This window comes from Onychomys torridus, chromosome 6, assembly GCF_903995425.1.
Source record: "Onychomys torridus chromosome 6, mOncTor1.1, whole genome shotgun sequence".
Taxonomy (NCBI): Eukaryota; Metazoa; Chordata; class Mammalia; order Rodentia; family Cricetidae; genus Onychomys; species Onychomys torridus.
Window position 1 is genome coordinate 37,811,522 of NC_050448.1, and position 22,035 is coordinate 37,833,556.

The window sequence follows — 22,035 nt, forward strand, 5'->3', positions numbered from 1 at the left end:
CCTCCAACTCTGACAAGATGAGAGTCACCTTTATGGATTCTCTAAGTCTGTGCTGGAGATGAGTGCTACAGTGATTCTGTGAAGACTGGTCAGCCGCCCAGTCTGAAAGACAGCAAGGCAAATCCTACCTCCCCCAAAAGAAAAGGAATCTCACGAAATCCCCCATGCTTCTGTCAGCTCAGGATGAGTTGGTGGGCACAGCCCTGAGCAATCTGTCAAGAGCTGTTCAGGAAGTAAATAGAACAGAGTGGATTGGAGATCACAGAACAGCCTCCAAATCGCTAACAGGCCAACCCCATTATCACAGTCCAGTGAACTTAGTTTCATCAGTGCCAGACAGGAAGCAGCCGGATAGAAAAAACATAGGACAGTTGTGGGTCTTGACTTGGGAAGACATACTGAATAAAACATCTATTAAAAAAAACTTTATTAAACAGAGCGCTATGCCCAAATAACTTCTCAGGTTTATGAAAGCCTCCTGGAACCTCACTGACAGCATGTAGAAATTGTTACATTGATCCCAAGGTTCCCATTATCTGCAAAGAGATGTGCTATGGCTGTGTCAAAAACGAGGCAGTCGCTGTTCATGATGGCTGCGGCCACACCATCGTGAATGGACCGGGGTGTGGCTTCCCAGGTCAGTCTCCGCCGGTTCCCATTCAACTCCAGTCTGTAGGCAAAGTTCTCAGCTTGCTTGCGGGTGCCAATGAGCAGGACGATGGCAAAGAACTGTTGGTGACCTTCGTACTTCTCTTGTTTCTCAAGTACCAGCATGAAGTGGTGACCAAAACAGGACTGCATCATCACCCAGTCCACAGCCCCTGGCAGGTTAATGTCTGTAGCTAGAAAGACTATGTCCTCTCCCTGAAGGGTGGTGATACTCTTGTGGGCATGCATGAGATGGGACATCACAGCTTCCAGGGACCCCTGCCACTTGCAGGAGGCACCAGGACAGGGGCAGGAATAGGGACGGTATTCACAGATGTCTTCATGCTCTGGTTTCTCTGTATGGTGGAGAGTCAGGGAACAGCCTGTGGTAGCATACTGCAGAGACAGAAAGAAACACACTGCATCATGGCTCCTTCTCAAAACCTCCTTGGTGCCAACATCCTTGCATACCTACCCACACAAGTTTCCTGGGCTCAAAATCTATCTTTAGCTCAACTACTTTTGTTCAAGGAGAGTCAAGTGTTTAAGACAAGTCTCAGTTTCTACTCACTGTCAATAGCATCATGCATGAAGTCAGGGCACTGATTTCTAGACACCCCATCCCAATAACAGTGAAAGATGAGAATTAAAGTTCCTGTAAGTACATCCAAGAAGCAAAACTTTTGAGATAACTTGGTCCTTTTCTCATTTCCTATAGCCCCTGACTCTTTTTAAGAATTCAACTGCTTGAGAGTGGAATGTCTTTTTGTGTGCTGTGAATATGTGTTGCTCCCATTGGTTAATAAATATGGGTTGGGGATTTAGCTCAGTGGTAGAGCACTTGCCTAGCAAGCGCAAGGCCCTGTGTTCGATCCTCAGCTCAAAAAAAAAATAAAAATAAAAAATAAAAAATAAATTAAAAAATAAATAAATAAATAAATAAATAAATCTGCACTGGCCTATGGCAGGGCAGGATGGAGCCAGGTGGGAAATCCAAGAGAGACAGAGAGAAGTAAGGCAGTCAGGGAGACACTCCAAGCTGCCTCCAGGAGAAGCAAGATGTGAGAGAACAGGTAATGTGGCCACGTGGCAAAACATAGATTAATAGGAATGGGTTGAGTTAAGTTGTAAGAGCTAGCTAGCAAGAAGCCTGAGCCATAGGCCAAACAGTTTGTAATTAATATTAAGCCTCCGTGTGATTATTTTATAAGCTGCTGCAGGCTGGAAGAGACACAAGAAAACTTCCATCTACACCTTCTCCACACAGGACACCAAGCTGAAGTCTCTGAGAGGATACAGGAGCCAAGACAACAGCCTCTCTCCACAGGGAACTCAAAGAAAGACATTTGAAAAATACAATGCATGGGGATCTATAAGGGGGTATGTCTATATGCTATTGCTCTGGTGGCTAAGACAGGGGGACTGCACATTTCGGGCTCTCCCGAATTACAAAGAACTCTATTTCAAAAAACAAAACAAAACCAAAAAAAAAAGCAGCTCATGCTTCTCCCATCTTGGCAGAAGGATTTCTATGTTATCTGCTCTGCCGACAGGAATCGCTTGTTCACATTTCTGAGCCACAGACTAATTTTAAAAAGTTCACATAAAGAAACTTCTTGGTCAGCAGGAGAAAGATTTATCCTTTTCTATTTACATTCTGTTCTCTTCTTACTGTTTAAATAGTAAGAAGTCATCCCCATGAACTGTTTTAAATCTGGGGTGTGGGCAGGACACAGAGCCTCCTGATGGTCTCCTGCGGACAGTGGGTAAGGGATTTCAGTCAGCATTTGAAAAACACACATAAACACAACAAAAATAGCAAGAACTTCTCTCCGAGCCTGGCTGTTTTTGGATCCAAAGATGTCTTAGGATGGGCTGCTGCCCTCAGCTGCCCAGGATGAAGCCCAGGAACAAGGCAAAGTCTGGCAGCTAAAGGAGAGCATCTAGGCCAGACAGCACATTCCCACCCTCTCCCCATAATCCCAGGCCACTGCAGCCCCACAGTCAACATCTGCAGCAAGTGTCCTATCACCAGCGGAGCTTGGGAACGTGCCCTGCTCTATTACCTGGTTGTCACACATGCAGCTCTTCCTCAGGGTAACTCCCCAGCCACACAGAAAGAAGAGGCATTTCATTGCACCCGTGTGGACAAGGGCCCTATGAAAAGATCCTGCTATAGGCTTTACTTAGACATGTTTGAAAGCCTTTGGAGTTTTACTCTGTTTCTTCTAAACCAGCTAAACAACTTGAAGACCAATCTATCATTTCATGCTTGTGGCAGTTCAGGACTACTGAGGCCATTTTTTATGGTAACCGAATTAAAGACGATCTCCAAGAAAAAAAAAATTCAAACTTTTTTTTTGGTGGTGCCTGCTCATCCATGCTATATATGCTACCCGATCGACACCATCATGGCTCAATGATCTAGGGCCATTTGAAGCAAACGATTCTCTCCCTGACATTTGTGGTGAGAGGGCTTCCATTTACAGGTCTGTTTTTTTCCTGTATACAAGCTCTGCTGAGTGGATTCCCTGGGCTCCTTCGCAGAGAGGCCTGTGTGTCCTGGGACACACCCACAGCTATAAATGAGAGTTCTCCTTTGGGAAAGATGTGCTCATTTCCCCAAAGGGCGGGGCTATTTTTAAGTAACCCTCTCTGAAGAAGGAAGAAAGGCACACAGAAAAATAACTTAGGTGGGGGAGGATCAACTTAAAGCTAACGACTTGGGGAGGAGCAGAAGGAGAAACAAAGTGTGGCCATCACACCTAAGACCTGTCTGTGTAGCAGCCTGTCCGGGGCTGCCATGGGAAGGTCTTGTGCAAACAAACACTTTCTGCCTCAGAAAGGCTGCGTGTCACCTGCTGCTTTGTGTTTAATTCTCTGTAGAAAGCGGTAAATAGTTGCCATTCTTTTCTTGGCAAAAGGTTTAAAGGCTGTATGTAAGGTGGAATTTGGGCAGGCTTTCCCTTTTTGGCACAGAAACCCTTTCATATACAAATACAAAACCTATTCATACACAAGTTGGTATATTGAGACACCATGGCATACTGAACACGACATCATTTATTTACCTAGTACACAGTAACACATTTGTTTATAAAATGAGGTTATAAGCTAAATACGCTCTCATCCAGTTTGCTAAGGAAGGGTGTGTGTGCTGTAGAGGGTTTGGATGGAGTCATTTAATCTGTTTCATTACACTTGATTCTGTGTAATTCCAGAATGATGCACTGAACACCAACAGTCTTCCACTACAATGGAGGTGCCAGGAGCTCTGTGGCAGAAGTTGGTTCCTCTGGGACACTGTGAGGTAAATGCCCTGCCTCCATCTGCTTACCTCCAAGGAAACAGCTCAGACTCATTAGCAGGATATCTGCCAGTGTCTCAAATGAGAATGTCTCAAAAAAAAAAAAAACAAAAGAAAATATAACCGATATTCTGCTGCTGGATATGAATCAAATCTAAGAATGACCTTTCCCCAAGTAAGCACAAGGAAACAGCACTTTGCTCCAATCTAAATAAGCTCTAATGATCATAAACTGCACACTGATGGCTAAATACAATTCGTGCCTCTGGCCTGGGAACCAACCTTCAACCCTGCAAAGGGCATTTCTAGGACAACCAGTGAGCTCTGGACATGACTGCAGATTCGAGAGCAGCGTCCGTACTGAGTCTTATTTTCTGATTACACAGAAGATGTCCTGGTTTTGAAGAGAAACACAAGGGGTCAGGCAGAGTGCCTGCAGCTTACAATATAGGTCTGAGCTGAAAGAGCGAAACGAAAACACACATGGGGAAGAAGGAACGGGAGAATGTGGATAGAGGCCATTGTTTTTCTGTTTACACTAATATTGCAACTCTTGTCTATGCTTTAAATTACCTCAAAAGTAAAAATATAGGAAGGAATCCAGGAGAGATGTTAGCATGTTCACATTGTAAAGGATGAAGGTTTCTTATAGGAGTTGGTTGAATGACTGAGCTTTCTCCTAGTGTTTTCCTGGAGTAAACACCCTCCTAGCATAAAACACCGACATGGAAATGAACAGAGGTCACTCACTTTTCTTCTTCCCAAGGTTCTGTGGGACTCACTGTTTTAGTAACACAGCAGTTTTACAATGACAAGACAAACTGTTAGAAAGACCAAAGCTTCTTTAGGTCCTCACAGAAGACAGTAGTCACCATCACCCTGATCCTGCCAGGTTAGCAGTCACTAGACTGCTCTGAGGCCTGCTCAGCCACTTCCAGCCACTTCAGGGAGATTATCCACCCAGCAGACAGGGCCATTCCATTCCAAGACTCCATCTAAACTATGAGGATGGAATTAGCCCGATCCACCATTTTCTTACACGGGTTCTAGAAATGGAATGCAGTGTGGGAGCTTAAGAGGAGAGAGGTGTAATTTATCATTCATGACTAGCAGATGACCAGGGAACTAACTCGTCATACTTGTTCAAATGGGGATTTCAGGTGAACCTACTACATACAGTATGGTAAACTCAGTATGGCAACACTTAGATTTATCACAATTAACCATTAACTAGTACTAGGGACAGGACCTAGGGTCTTGTGCATATGAGGCAAATGATACACTCTTGAACTACATTTCCAGCCTCAAAATAACCATTATTTTAAAATGGACTTTTAGGGGCCAGAGAAATGACTCAGTGGTTAACAGCACTGGCTGCTCTTGCAGAGGACCCACCATGTGGCAGCTTACAACTGTCTGGAACTCCAGTTTCAGGAGACTTCACACCATCACACAGACACAGATGTAGGCCAAAAACAAACAGACAAACACCAAACCAAACCAAACCAAACCAAACCAAACCAAAGCAAACCAACAACAAACAGCCTTCTAGCAATTCAGACTAGCTTTGTGGCTAAAATGTTTATTGGATCCCCAAGTATCACCAAGTGATTATAGATTATTTCCCAGTTTTTTATAGGCCTGATAAGTTCTGATTTACTGGTTCTATTACCTGCTCCCTGTCTACCTGGTACTTACTGACAAATGAATAAATATTAGGTTTATTTGCAGATGATGGATGGTCTCCCACCATGTTGATTTTACTTCAACTGGAAATCTTACTGTACATTTTAGTATTAAAAGATGATTCAGTAGTTTCGAATCATGTAAGAAAGATGTTCATACTTTTAAATATCAAAATTATAGGTTTCTCCTATAATTTTTGGTAAAGATGTTTGTAGTGGGTAGCCATCCCAGCATTGGCCTGGAAGTTCCAATCCCCACTGAGGCTTCGGTAATGGACACGCCCACAAGGCGGGGCAGAGGAGGAAGCGGAAGACGAAGGATCGGGAAGAGCTCTGTCTCTTGGTTCCCGGACTCTGGACGCGGGAGGTAGACCGAGCAGAGTTCTCCAGAGAACACCGCCGGACTGCGCTATACCCTTGCCAGACCCTGTAACCTACCCCTTCATTTGTAAGTTACCCCACAAAATAAACCTCCCTTTTAACTACGTGGAGTGGCCTTAATAATTTAACCAATAGATGTTTCACATATTTTATTTATATAATCAACTAGAATGTGGTCTTTATAACTCTTCTGATATGTCCCATAGACCAGAAACAACAGACCCGCTGTCCTTTTGATGGCCGTATGCCTCTCTTGAAATAGATTTACAACCACTGGTGGAGTATCTGTGTTTAGAAAGCCAGTGCTCCAGCCTGTTTGCCCTTGAGCCTGTTAGAGCTTAACAAGAAAAGAATGTGTGCTCTTCAAGTTAACCCTTCAACAGCCGGATAAAGTGAAGCTGCCTAGCCTGTATCAGCTCAGCTCTTCCTCTACACACCCTGGCAGATTTTCCCGTAACTGTAATGCTAAATTCCTCACTTACACTCCAGAGGCAGTGTGAAGACATAAATATCAACTGTAGGGCAATGACAGTTTTACAGCTAATAAATAAATGAGAAGACACTATGCCTGAGCCCCAGAACTGTCAAACAGTCCTCAAACACTGGTGAGACAGACTAGTTAACTCTACAAACTCTGTTTAGAGAAAGGTCATTCTAATTAAAATCTTGGGTTCACAAGTCCATCCTTTATTCCTAAGACAAACTAGATCACATACTGTAGATAGTTCCTTACTAAATGGTGTGTTGATGGAAGATTTTGGGGGTAATTGCTATCTCTAAGATCAGTGAATGTCCTGTGATGGAGAGAGGGCCTTCAAAGACTCTTTGGGCTAGCAATAGTTTATTTTTAATCTTAGAAACTTTGAGCAAAGGTTGATTTTTGACCATGTGTTCTCATCTACCCACAGCTGGGGTTAGCAAGCACACACTGTCACTGGGAACCAGTTTTGTGAGGCCCTTTCAGTGCAAACAAGATCACTTGAACAAACTACCAGAGGCCCAGGTTTTCTGTCACTAGCACCTAGCCCACCCCTTTTCAATATTCTCTCACTCTTCCATGCCAGGTTCCCACCTGCACAACCGTACTGGTAACACTGACAAGCCTTAAACAGTGCTTCTTCCCTACCAGCCTTTTGTCACCTAAAACAATCAGATTCACCAGAGGAATTGGTAGGGTGGCTAGATTAACAAGTCAAATACAAGGTGCGCAGTGTATCTGCAGGCAGGTCTTTGTTGTTTATTGTTTTATATACTTATACCTCCTTCCAAAATTATCTGTTGCTTAACTGAAGTTCAAATCTAACCAGGTGTTCTGAATTCCATCTGGCAACTTTGGTAAGAGGACCCCTCTTACCACAGCCATCCCTCCCAAAGCCAGTGCTTTGAGTCTGCAGTGGGAAGGGGATCACGGCTTCTCAGCTGAGTAGAGTAGACAGCAGAAAAGAGAAAAGTCAGTCTGTCTGTACTGTCCAAACTGACAAATGGAAGAGCGTTCATTTCTTATGGGGCATGCCAATTGTATCCCATCTCCTTCACAAGGAGGCTAGGAGGATGACAGTGACAAACTGTTCGGCCCCTAAAAGGAAGAGAGCAGTATTCTTCAGCTGGCCTCATAGAGGTCCCCATGATGACCTTTCACCCCTTCCTCAGAAGTCAAGTGCAGCTCACCCACAGTGACTCCTGTCTGCTCCTGTTTCAGTGCAGTGCTGCTCTGCTGGCCTATGTCTCTACTATTAGACCCAAGGACAGCAAAGGGGACAGTGGCAGGTGAGGCAGATAGGTGGGTCACTGAAAGGAGAGACCTGGGGCTATACGAGGATGTCAGTCAAGAGCCAGGTGGTTAAATTTAAGTGGGGCATGAGCAGCAACCAGCTCAGGCCTGAGTTTACTGTAGGGGCCACTGAAACATCAGTAGCATTAAGACCGTAGAGGGCAACACCCAGTGACGGGACGCTGGGAAAAAATGGAACTGCAAGTAAGTTTCAAGGTCTAAACCAGTTTGGCTTTACCAACAAGGACCTGTCCCCTTCTGATGTACTACAGAACCCCTACAAACAGTATCCTTAGGAATGGTCAACTTATACCCAAGGACTCAGGTTAATAGTAATTTAAAATAATAACACAGGAAAACAAAATTAAAAATGATTAGTCACAGGACCCTGATTGAATAGTTCTGGTGCTGTCAGAGAACCGCAGTACGAGGCAGCATTGAACATGACCTCACAGCATGTTTATCAGTGTAGAAAAGCCCCCACAGTGTACAAAGCCAGAAAACAGCATGGAAAAAAAAAACCACTTCTCATTTTTCTTGCTTTTTCTCAGTGGGGAAAGTGTGAGTGAAGAAACTGTTATAAGTATGTTTGCAAGGAAATCTACAGAATGGTATCATGGTTATTTTTAGCAGGGAATTATATGGCATTTTGATTTTATATCACTTTTTGTTCAGTTGTGCATTTGAAAAGAATGATCACCGTGTTTCTCTCTGAATAAAAATGTGAATAAAAATGTAAATAAAAATTATAACTTAAATGTGCAAAATAATATATATATATATAAAATAAAATATATATACTTAAAGGTGATGCCTAACAAAACCAGGATTTAAAAGATTACAGATCCTGTGACCAGGGGCACATGCCTACCACCTCAGGAGACTGAGACAAGAAGATCGTGGGTTTGAGACCAGCCTGGGCTGCTTAACAAGGCCCTGTTTTTCTCAAGAAAGGAAGGGAGGGAGGGAGGAAGGAGGGAAGGAGAGAAAGAAAATTAGATTACAGAAATGGGAAGAATGAAAAAAGTCTAATCCTGAAACACCAATGAACCGACGTCAGGGCCATGTCACCGGGCTCTAGAGAACCCTAAGATGGGCTTACACCATCAGGAGTTGGGGAGAGAAGTCCAGTGACAGACTCTGGGGGAGAAAGAAAGAACGCTTCTTTTTCAAGTTTATGCCTGCCTGCAGGGACACCACACTCGTCATTTGCTTCCTCTAGTTCTAACTGTGAATCATCTAGTGCGAGGGCAGGGCTAGGCACGCCGCCTGAATCATCACCACCAACCCTGACACAACCCTGGTTTACAAAGAGCCTCTGGCTCAGAGGAGCTAGCCCCTGGCCACAGTGGGAATGGAGTGAAGACAACCCAGGTTTGACTAGAGTCTGCTCTTAAAACTGCCCAAGCAAGGGAAACTAGCAGAGAGGGACCAAAGGCACTATTTGTTCCCTAAAAGTTGTGAAACAGTGCACAAACCCACATCTCTACCACAGGCATACGCTCCATTCTATCTCTGTGGTAACTTTTTATCCCACAGATGCCACATAGTCTAAAAAGTCATTACATAAAATCTTTACCAAATTGGCAGTGAAGAAGGAGAGTTGGCTAATTACCAAAGAACTAACAGAAAAGGATGAGTTACTGATGCAAAGTTAATAAAGTGATAATTTTCAGGAGCTCCAATGAAACCTTAGAAGTATGTGACATATGAAGACACATTTAACCAGAAAAAAAAATTTTTTTTTTTTTTTTTAGTTTCCTTTTCTGGATGTGCAGAATGAATCCTCATTCTAAAACCTCATGTATAATCATATCTCCCAGGAGTACTTGGTGGTACTGAGTGTTGGGACTCAGGTGAGCAAAATGTATACCCATCTTGTGCCTCTATTAAGTGGAGGCCTTACATGTTTGAATAAGAAATGCCACTTAGCCTGGCCTTCATGCAGTCACACCAATACAATAATTTGTAAGGGCTTACAAGAAAGAGCTGTAAGGAATGATGAGAGACTACAGTTGAATCTCTGGCTGGTACTTTATGGGCCAGATTTGCCATACTTTTTGATTGGCCTCCAGTTTGGCTGTAGAAGGATCAACTTTAATTTACTCTAGCTCCAAATCGTGGTGACCAGTGGACATTCTTGGCTCAATTACATTAGAATCAACATTAAACTTTAGCATTGCTATGTGATATTATTGTCCTTCAGTTTTATTTGGTATTCAAAAGCTGTATTGTCAATCTTGTTCTTTAAGTCCTGAACCTTGGAGTAATGGAGTTGAGTTCTGATTCTTCATGTACTATTATTCTAAGTCTCTGGGCCAACCTGGTCAATTTCAGGCAGTCATAAAGAGTGCAGAGACAGCTTCCAAAGAAAACAACTGTCACAGGAGAATGTTTGATATTGCAAAGAAATCTTTGGAAGTATTTTTGCTAATGGGCTTCCCCATCCCAGCACAAAACCACCTGGCCTTCATTTTTGATGATGAGGAAGGGCCCTTGATGGCCTTTTAATCTGATCTCAAGGCAGCCATGATGTAGGAAGTCCCTCTACTCATTATAACAGATGAGCCCAGGGAGGGTCATGGCTAGAGCACATCCAGGACTTCTGAGAACCCCTTCTGCCTTCTCTCTAGTGCTTTTAACCAGAATCTAGAAGTTCAGGGTAGGGACAAATTTCTGGTGTCATTTAGCCCCAGCCCTGCTTCTAAAGACCCACAAGTGAAAAAAATAAATTGCCTTGTACAAAGTCAGTTATCTAAGCACTAGTTACAGCTACAGTCTATGGCCTGCCAGAATGAATACCCCTTAGAAAATAAAGATTAGAAGGAAGTTACAAACCACTGCTAGGGCCAGTCAGAGTTCCAAGCCGGGTAAGCAGAGAATTAAGTTAAGTGCCTAGGCTTAGTGAACACGGCCTAAAACAGAACCAGTCAAAGGCTGTTCCTGAGCAGTAGGAATTTGGCCTGTAGATATGGGTATTTTGGCTTTATGTTTGAGTTTGGCCAAAGTTGAGAGAAGGGGGGCGGCAGGGGTTGAGATTTGACATCAAAGTCTAGTTTCTAGTTTTTCTTTTTCTTCTTCTATGAATGCCTGGCATGGCTGTGTCTACATTCCCAGCTCTTAGGCAAGAGGGAAGCTTGCCATCTGGTTTGTTTGTGATGTAGAGCCTTGTGCTGCTCCAACTGGGTTCAGGAGGTCTAGCTCAGTTTAGGGCTGCCTTTTTTGGAGGGGCTGAGCTCCTCAGCCTCTCTGTGTCTAGAGCAGGAGTTCTCAACCTGTGGGTTGCTACCCCTTTGGGGTCAATGAGACCATGGAAAACACAGATATTTACATTCCAATTTATAACAGTAGCAAAACTACAGTTATGAAGTAGCAATGGAAATAATGTTATGGTTGGGGTCACCACAGCACGAGAACTGTATTAAAGGGTTCCAGCATAAGGAAGGTTGAGAAGCACTGCTCTAGAGGCTTCCCCAACCCCTGAGGCTATGTGTGTGAGTAACCTTTCTTCCTGATCCACCCTGGGGATCAGCTGGACTACACAGGGCCACTCCTTTCAAGAGTCAACTAGGGTATCTGGCATTATTTACTTTTTTAAAAAGCAACATTGTCCCAATCTAACCACAGAAAAGACTTATCTAGCTGAGGCTTTCAAATTCAGTGATGATATGCAGTCATATTACAGGACTTCCAAAGACATATAAAAATGGAAAATATATAATATAACAATGTAAGTAGACTAGAGAGATTTAGTATTTCCTACAGTTGTGGAGAGAAATTCCTGGAGGACACAAAACACTATTGAGGGGCCAGGGAGATGGCAGGAAGGCACCTGCCACAAAGCCAATGCCCCGAGTCTGACCCCTGCCATCAAGACTGGCCCAGGTGATGAAAGGAGAGAACTGATTCTCACAAGCTGTCCTATGACTTCCACAGTGTGCCCCCACACATATCCAACAAATAAAGTACATGAAATACACTACTAAGTGGTGAAATACACTGTGTTGTTGCCATGTCAACTTCACATTGTTCCGTATACCACTTTCCACTGAGACAGAACAGACTGTCAAAAATTCTCAGCTATAGATGAAGAATGGACTGAAAACACCCTAAGTAAGCAATATTTTGATTAAAAAAAATCCTGATGAAGGGAGATCTGAGTTAATTCATGTTGTCTATATCAAAGGTGTGCTAACACTTGGATATTTAATTATATGGCTTCATACTTTACATAAGGTAGTTATTTGGCAACACATCCATTCTTTTTAACCCAACAGTCCAAAGTTGTGTGGGACAGTATCATCTGATGAATTCCTCCAATCAGATGGCTTTCTTACTAATGTCAGCCTTGAATTATAACTTGGAAGCTTGGAATATAAATTCAGATTCAAAATTCCCATGTACTAAGAAGTACACCAAAGAAGTGTGCCTGACTATGTGACTTGGCAAGTAAGTCAATTAACACTTAACAAGTCTATAGACATGAGGTTCCTCATCTGAAGACAAGGCACACTAATAAATGTTGCTTCCTGCAAATCAGCTCATACAAAAAAGGAATGCAGTGTATTCCATACAGCCTCCCAATTTTTCATGGAATGAAAACTGACTTCCTTAGAAGGCAGGCAGCCTGGTTCTTCATTTATATATGAGGAACTTAAGGCTTCCTCTGCCCCACTGCCCACTCTAGGTAAATGGAGAGAGCCAGACAGCTCTTGAGACTCTGGAATAGTTAACACTGTATTCTTTTTTTTTTTTTTTTTTTTTTTGGAGCCTATCCTGGACTAGCTCTGTAGACCAGGCTGGCCTCGAACTCACAGAGATCCGCCTGGCTCTGCCTCCCGAGTGCTGGGATTACAGGCGTGTGCCACCACCGCCCGGCTTAACACTGTATTCTTTCATGAGCTACCTTATAGAAAGAAGAGCAGGGGGCAGTGATGAGGTAGTCCCCAGGAATTTCCCGAGCCTCAAACTGCAGGCTAAAATAAAATCTAGGGACACCCCCCCCCTTTTTGTCTGACACAGGCCTTATTCCTTACTTAAATGTTTCTCATCTCCAATGAATAGTTTTGGTTGCTGCAGTAAGTACACATTGAAATTTGGCATATCCATACCAAGTGGCTGTGCTGCCCTGCTCAATAGTTTGGACTACTGCTTAACCAAACGGGATGCACACTCCAGTTTTATAAACCTTATACATAGGCACATACAAAAGTAACTCTAACACCTATAAGGCTTGGTTCTTGGTCTATGTGATGGCTTAGTCCAACTGCATTCTTGTAGAATAGAATGAGAAAAGCACTCCCACATGTACTAGTGTTCCTAAGGTTCAAGAATGACTTCACGAGTCTGTTTAGATGTTAGGAGAGGATACAGGTTTCTATAGGAACCAGAGTAAAATGCCACACTACAGTAGCACTGCTAAATACTATCAAGTAGAGCCATTTCTTCTGTAGCCACTGAAAGTTTAGAGGAAAGTAAAGGGAGAAGACAGCTCTGTTTGAATCTGGAGGGGTATTTCCTACCACCTCAGTTTTCTCAAATGTCAATAACCCACTCTGTCAACCATCATCTGCTTTTCCCTGGTCACAAGGAAGCAGCCTTTGTCATCACTCAAGAAAGCCATGGGAGGCCACTCTGACCAGGGAAGCAAGTAGGCTAACTGCAGATCTTCACCTACTCCCCTCTTCTCTGAAGCCAATCCCTTATTCTTATCCCTAGCTCTCTATCAGTCCACCTGCTGTACTCCCCAACCCTGCACCCATCTCAAGTGGATCACACAGATTTTCTCCTCCAAATTTCCCTATCTCCCACTTATTGCTTTATTCCAGCTCCCAACACTGGCAGGCATGCCCTGGGAACCTAGAGGCCACTCTGGCAGGGGATGCAGGTAGGCTAACTGCAAATCTTCACCTCTCTCCCTCAATCCATCCAAACCCAATCTCATAGTCTCATCCTCAGGTCTGCAGCAGACCTTCTGCCATGGCCTCTCCTCACTCGATGCCCCTGTTCTTGAGGATTAAGCAGATGCTGGTAGAACATCCTCCTTTCTTCTTCCCTCCGGAGGACTCCCAATCAGCCCCAGACTATCCCCATTCCTAAGTGTCAGCTCCCAATACCCACAAACACATTTTACCTGGAACCCCCAGTGCCCACACCTATCTGGACCCCAGAAGAATTTCCTACCAGGTAATGTACAGCCACCACAGAGAGGGCAACAGAAAGTAAGCAACAGAACATCCACCCAACAAGACAAGACCAGGCATCAGCACATAGAATTACAATCATCCCAAACCCAGGTGACTAGACACCAGCGTAAAAACGCAGTAACAGCCATGACAGCATGTCTCCACTGGAGCCCAGCAACCATACTACAGCAGGTCCTAAGTATTCCAACAAAGTTGAAGCACAAGAAAAAGACCTTGAAACAGCCTTTGTGAATATGATAGCGGTCCTTAAAGAGGAAATGAATAAATCTTTTAAAGAAAACCAGAAAAACAGAACAGTGAAAAGAAATGAATAAAACAATTCAAGACCCAAAGCGGAAATAGAATCAATAGAGAAAACCCAAACTAAGGGACATTGGGAAATGAAAAGTTTAGAACTTTAACAGAGGCAAATCTCATTAACAGAATATGAGAGATGGAAGAGAGAATCCCAGGCATTAAAGATAAGATAGAAGAAATGGATTCATCGATCAAAGAAAATGTTAAATCTAAAAAGCTCCTAACAAAACATCCAAGAAATCTGGGAAAACTATGGAAATACCAAATCTAAGAATAGGAACAGAGGAAGGAGAAGAAACCCAGGTCAAAGTCACAGAAAATATTTTCAACAAAATCATAGAAGAAAATGTCCCTAACCTAAAGTACAAGAAGCACACAGAACATGAAATAGACCGGACCAGAAAAGAAAGTCCCTTGGCACATAATAATAAAAATATTAGCTGGGGGGTGGTGGCGCACACCTGTAATCCCAGCACTCGGGAGGCAGAGGCAGGCGGAGCTCTGTGAGTTCGAGGCCAGCCTGGGCTACCAAGTGAGTTCCAGGAAAGGCACAAAGCTACACAGAGAAACCCTGTCTCGGGGGAAAAAAAAATTAAACCTACAGAATAGAGAAAATTAAAAGCTGCGAGGAAAAACACCAACTAACTATAAAAACAGACCTGGTAGAATAACACCTGACTTCTCAGCAGAGACTCTTGAAGCTAGCAGAGTCTGGACACATGTTCTACAGACTCTAAGAGTCCACAGATGCCACCCAGACTACTATACTCCGAAAAACTTTCAATCACCAAAAATGGAGAAGATAAGACATTCCATGATCAAACCAAATTTAAGCATTTTCTACCTACAAATCCAGCCCTAAAGAAGGTGCCAGAAGGAAAACTCCAACATAAAGAGGTTATCTAAGGAAAATACATGAAATAAATAATAACAAACAAATTAATAGGAGTAACACACACACACACACGCTACCACCACCACCACCAACAACAACAAAATAACAGGAATCAACAAACATTACTCATTGATATCTCTCAACATCAATGGTCTAAATTCTCCAATAAAAAGACCTCTAACAATTAACAAAAATTCCTTTAAAAATTTCTGCTGCACAAAAACAATTAACAGAAATTCCTTCAAAAGTTTCTTCTTCACAAAAACACCTGTAAAATATTTTAGACTTGTAGGCCATGGATGCCCCAATGTTGCAGAGGAACCTTGGGTGACTATCCAGGCAGTCAGATGTGTCTGTTGTTTCTTAGTTTTGGAAGTTGTTTGCTCTGTACTCCCTGTTCATTCAGGTAATGTTATACTCTTCTGGGATCTCTAATGGAGTTGACGACTAGTTGTAGTTACAGTTTTCCTTGATACCAAATTCAGAAAAGAAACTCACAAAAAGAGGTAAGGTTGAGAGACAAAAAAGCTTAAGTGGTTTATCTAAGAAAATGTTTGGAAGTCTAAAAGATAGCTTTGGGTTGGTAATACAAGTTAGGATAGAAAGTGAATTCGGCATAAAACTTTGGATTCATCAAGATAGGATAGATGATGGAGTATTTTCTCTGAATTTGCCAAATGCAAATGGACTAGACATTGTGAATGTAATTCTTATCTTATAATTGTTCTTATTGTACAGTTTTACTTTGTTAAATTTAAAACCTTCCCTTTTTATTCAGACAATACCTGATAATTGTTCTTATTGTATATAGTTTTACTGTGTTAGAGTTAAAAAACCTTTCCTTTTTATTTAGACAAAAAGAGGGAAATGTTGTGGGATATCTGTTCATACTGACACTCCAGAACTTCCAATAAAGTTAAACCTTGAATCAGCAGGCAGAGTCAGCGACTGGCTGACCAGAATTAGCCAGATCTGTTGGAGGACTGGGGGTGTCAGATAGAGAGGTACAGGAAGAGATAAAGAAGGGCTTGGAGAGGTTTTGAGGGCTTTTCAGTCTGGGAAACATGAAGAATAGGATCAGCCGGTTGTTTCTCTGCTGTTCTGTGAATTTATCAGGTTTTTTATCTCAATTTTTGACTTCTGAGTTTTTATTAATACTAGAATAATTAAAGTAAATATATTACATGACACTTTCTCCAAAACTGACCACATACTCAGACACAAAGTAAGTATCAACAGATACAAGAAAATCCAAATAACACCCTGCATCCTATCTAGGTACTGCAGCAGGTTAAAGCTGGGCATCACACAACAGACAGGATACAGACTCCTGGAAACTCAACAGCTCACTACTGAACGAAAAATGCATCAAGACAGAAATTAAGAAAGATATTAAACTTTCTAGAAATGAATTAAAATGGAATCATGCTCAAACTTATGGGACACAACAAACAGAGTTCTAAGAGGCAAGTTCATAGCACTAAGTGTCTACATTAAAAAAAATTGGAAAGATCTCATAATAGCAACTTAACATCACACCTGAAAGCTTTAGAACAAAAAGAAGCAAAGAGTAGTTGATATGAATAATCAAACTAGGGGTTGAAATCAATAAAATAGAAACAAAGAGAATACAAAGAATCATGAAATAAAGAGTTGGGTCTTTGAGAAAAATTAATAAGATTGACAAACCCTATCCAAACTAACTAAAAGGAAGAGAGAATATCCAAATTAACAGAATTAGAAATGAAAAGGGGAATATAACAACAGACAGTGAGGAAATCCAGAGAATCATGAGAAGTCAAAGTATCTTTATTTGTAGATGATATAGTATATATAAATGACCTAAAAACCTCCTTTAGTTAATAAACAGTTTCACAAAGAACCTGGATACAAAATTATCTCAAAGAAATCAGTAGCCCTCCTATATACAAATAAACAGACGGAGAAAGAAATCAGGGAAATAACATCTTGCACAATAATCTCAAATAATATAAAATATTATATTATTGGGATAACTCTAACCAAACAAATGAAAGAATTGTATGATAAAAACTTTAAGGCATTGAAGAAAGATATTGAAGAAGGTATCAGAAGATGAAAAGATCTCCCATGCTCATGGATCAGTAGTAAACATCGTAGTTAACACAGAAAAAATGGCCATCCTACCACAAGCAATCTACAGATTGATGCAATGCAGTCCCCATCAAAATGCCAAAAACATAAGATAGCTCAAACAATCCTGGACAATAAAAGGAATGTTGAGTTGTAACCACTCCCAATTTCAAGTTGTACAGTAGAACTAATAAAAACAGATCAGCACTGGTGCAAAACCAGACATGTCTATCAAAAGAACTGAAGATCCAGACATAAATCACACACCTATGAACATTTGATAAACTGGATGTCTGCACCTAGAAGATGCAAATAAACCCATACTTATCCTGAACAAAACTCAACTCCAGATGGTTCAAAGACCTCACCATAAAAATCAAACACACCAAACCTGACAGAAGAGAAATTGGGGAATAGACTTGAACACATTGGCACAGGAAAAGAACTTTCTGAGCAGAACACTGTTAACACATGCACTAAGATCAACACTAAATGGGACCTCATAAAACTGAGACACTTCTACAAGGTGAAGGACACTGTCATTCAGAAAAAAAATGGCAGCCTACAAAATGGGAGAAGATTTTTCCCAACTCTACATTCATTAGATGACTAATATCCAAAATATACAAAGAACTCAAGAAACTAGCTATCAAGAAAACATTCCAATTAAACAATGAGGTACAGATCTAAACAGAATTCTCAATAGACCAAACTCAAATGGTCGAGAAACACTTAATGAAATGTTCAACATCTTTAGTCATAGGGAAATGAAAATCAAAACTAATACAACAGTTTATCTTCTACTTGTCAGAATGGCTAAGATCAAAAACACAAGTGACAGCATGAGGATGTGGAATAAGGAGAACACTTATCCACTGCTGGTGGCAGTGCAAACTTGTACAGCCACTATGGAAATCAGTGTGGGGGTTCCTTGGGAAGATGGGACTTGATCTACCCCAAGATCCAGCTATACCACTCTTGGGTATTTACACAAAAGATGCTTCCTCCTACCACAGAAACACTTGCTCAACCATGTTCATTGTTGTTCTATTCGTAGTAGCTAGAAACTGGAAACAACCTACATGTCCCTCAACGAAGAATGGATAGAGAAAATGTAGTACATTTACACAATGGAGTATTACTTAGCCATTAAAAAGAATGAAATTTGCAGGTAAATGGATGGAACTAGAAAGAAATAATCTTGAGTGACCCACAGGAAATAGAGGATAGACACACACACACATACATACACACAAACAACCTCTAAATCAACACAAGGAAAGCTCATAAGAACTCAAGAGACTGAAGCATCATGCACTGGGACTGTAGGTATTGGCGATGGGTTCTCTGTCCATATATTAAGTCAAGGCTTCCAGGTTAGTGGGTCTCTGATTCTTGTCCCATCTCTTGGGCTCTTTTCCCTCTGTTTGTTTTGTCCAATTCTGATGAGCTAGCTTTTCTTTTTTCTTATTATTATCATCCCTTAGAAGCTTGTTTGTTTTTTAATGAGAGAAAGAGAGTGGATCTGGATAGAAGGGGAAGTGGTGAGGAACTGGGAGGAGTAGAGGGAGGGAAAACATTATGGGAAGGAAAAAAGTCTGCTTTCAATAAAGGGGGTTGGGGGACTAGTGGAACTACTTTATCCAAATTGTAGAGATGCAGCACCTGAGATTTGTGAATTGCAGCATTACAGGGGTGGGGCTAAAAGCAAACAATTTAATAAGGTGACACCATAGCCTAAACCTTCAAACCCTTATTTGAATATGCTATTTTAACTGGATTTGTAGCTGGGTAGAAGACCAAATTAAGTCACTAGTTTTACTGACATGACTCTCAGGCCTAAAATTAAAATCTCCAGTGAACTATTTTTAATTTAAAACAGCTCTTGTCCTAAAAGCTAATCAACAGTGAGGAGATATGAAAGACAATTTAAACAGCCTCAGGTAGAACAATTACTTTCACATAAAAACCCATCAGTATTAACATTACTTCCACCTGTAAGATCAGAAAACGAACTCTGGTAGAGGTCTCGATTATAAAGAGGTTTATAAATGGGGCTGTGGAGATTTTTTTAAGGGGTTCAGTGTAGGCAAAAGTATGTTATGGTATGACCACACAATCCTATCAGTCATTTAAAATATAGGTGGTCAAATCAAGTTTCAGACATGAAACAGATGAGGATATTAATTTGAAAAGCTGGTTGTTAGAGGGAAAAAAAAGCACAATCTCCGTGTGGAGCATTTTAAAACGCTTTCAGAGACAGACAATAATGGTTCTATACTTAGCTGTGAGGGTGGGTGTAAACACGCCCTAAACACAAACCGGTGGGGACAAGGCAGTGAGCGCTTGGACTTTTGCTTGTGGTTTGCTTTTTCCCCCCAAGAGCACAGGTAACTGTTTAAACAAAGTGCTGGCAGTGAAGAAAACTAATAAAGTCCTTGGGTATCCACGTTAAGTACTGGAGACTCGAGTTCATCGCTCTTAGTAACAAACAGCAGCCACAACTCCTGATGCAGCTACAACTTCTGAGTCCTTCCCAGCTCTGGGAAGCTGAGAGGAGGCGTGGCTGCAAGATTTTCTCAATACCCGCGTAGCAGGGTTGTATCCACTCACCCCTTCTCTGGAGCTGCACTCCCAAGGGCTCCCAGATCCGCGGCGCAGGGTCCAGGAGGAATTCAGGACCATTCCTGCCAAGCTTATTGCTGGAAACCACCCATTTCCTACCTCCACATTCTCCACCGCCAGCTTCCCTGTCCAGGATTTAGTTAGGCAGAGCTGCCCAGCCCTGCAGAGCACACGCCTGACGGAGACTAGGCGGCTCTGGCTTGGGAAGAGCCAGGACGCTCCTAACCGTCAGCAAGTGCCAACTTATTTGGAGTCAGTGCTCTGACAAACCCTTGTTCCCAAAGTGGACAGGTGGGCACGGAAACGGTAGACAAGGTGTGCACATGCCCCCCCCCCCCCCCCCTCCGCGCGCGGGGAAAGGGGGGGGGAGAGAAAGAGAGGGAGGAGAGGGAGAATATGAGAATGAGAGATGCCATTCGCCTCCTAGGGCCTGCGAGTACGCCAGAGGACACCGGAACTCTGGAAGGTCGCTTGGCAGATGGTCGTTTGACTTACCTTACAGGGAAACAGAACTGCCGAGGCCACCTTCTCCATAGCCAGATTCCTGATGCTGGGCGTTAGGGCGCCCCTGCACGTCGGGCAGCAGCTCAACTTCTGGCGGCATTGGTTACACACCAGGTGCCCGGCCTGGCACTGCAGAATGGGGGGCAGGACATAGTCAAAGCAGACCGGGCACTCGAAGAGCGAGGTCAACTCGTGGTGCTGCGGGGACACCGGGCCGGCCCCGCCGCCGGCGCCGGGGCCTGAGATCACCGCTGCCGCGGCGGGCACCGCGGACGAGCCGGGGCCCGCAGCCGAGATGGTGGCGGCGGCCGGGGGCGCAGCTGGGGACGGAGCGTGCGGGTTCTGCGGCGGCGGCGGCTGCTTGCTGCAAGGTTTGTTAGCGCTGGGGCCGGTGGAGGACGGGCGGCTCATCGCGCTCCGAGCCCACCATGGACCTGCGGGCGTCTGCCTGCCGCGGGGCCGCCCGGGTCAAGGCGGTGCGCGCCCCGCGGGTGGCGGACTCCGGGGCAACGCCACGGCGCCCAGCCCCCCCCGGGGACGGGGCGCGGACCCGACCGGCACCGGGAGGAGGGCGTGGGGGCGGGACCGCGCCGATCCTCTGCGCGGTGGCGCCCGGAGTGGCCGACGCTCTCGGGGTCCGCGGCCGTGCGGTGTTCCCTCCTCCCGTGGCGCTCTGGGTGCGCAGAGTCCCGGCCCACCCGCTTCAGGAGCGGCAGCTGACGCAAGCCCCGGGGGCGCGCGCGGACGTGACGCTAAGACACGTGTGCGGCCGACCCGGCGCGCTGGGACTGGCAGAGCCACCCTGGGAGGCCCGCGGAGCTCCGCCCGGCCCAGCTGGCAGCGCCGGAGCCGTTTCCTGCTGGGCGACTGACTCGGCCGGCTGCCGCCGCCGCCGCCGCCGCTGCGCGGGGACGCTTTCTGGGCGGTGGCGGAAGCCGGCGGCCCTGGGGGGGGGGGGGGGGGGGGGGGAGGACGTTGCCGTAGTCCTTTGACCCGTCCCAGGGGAGCCACGCGCACACACGCCCGTCTCTGGCTACAGGGCAACTGATGGCCGGACGGGGGCGTGGACGGCGCGCTAGTGCGCCGGGGGCGGGGCGTGGGCGGGGCGTGGAATCCCCACGTGTCTCTTCGGGTTGAGTCATTGGTGCGCGGGAGAAGCGTGCGACCCGGCGGCTCGGCCGGTAGCCTGCCACGCGGGGGCGGGACCCCGAGTCTGGCGGGAGCGGCGCGAAGGTCTCGGGCGGGGCCCGGCGGTTGGGTTGCGAGAGTGAGTGGGCGCCTCGGTGCTCCTGCCCCGCCGGGTGGGAGGAAAGTCCACTGACGACAGCGTCTTGGAATTAGACATCCCTGACTGGGTGGAGAGTTAAAATCACCCAAGAATACGTTCTAGAAACGTGCGTTGGGTGTTTTAAGGCCCGGAACGTCAGCAGGAGACCTTTCTGCGCTCAAAGTCCTTAAAGCCTAGTCCTGATCCAAGCCTTAGGCTTTGAAACTTACTGGGGCTTGAGGAGGAGAGGGAATGGGTGAGCTCAACGCACCTGTTACCAATCCTCAGCTTGGCAGCACTGGTGCTGGATTCCTCCTCTTCGGTACTCTCTGTGCAC

The 22,035-nt window shown here is 44.3% G+C and overlaps 1 protein-coding gene across 1 annotated transcript; it reads right to left on the reverse strand.

The window, feature by feature from the left end:
- Positions 1-410: 410 nt before the first annotated feature.
- Siah2 (siah E3 ubiquitin protein ligase 2) lies at positions 411-21,391 on the reverse strand. The gene is made up of 2 exons (XM_036191241.1): positions 20,423-21,391; positions 411-1,044 (listed from the first exon to the last, which is right to left on the reverse strand). Exons 1-2 carry the CDS (start codon positions 20,840-20,842, stop codon positions 487-489), a joined length of 978 nt encoding a protein of 325 aa, XP_036047134.1. The 5' UTR covers positions 20,843-21,391; the 3' UTR covers positions 411-486.
- Positions 21,392-22,035: the final 644 nt, after the last annotated feature.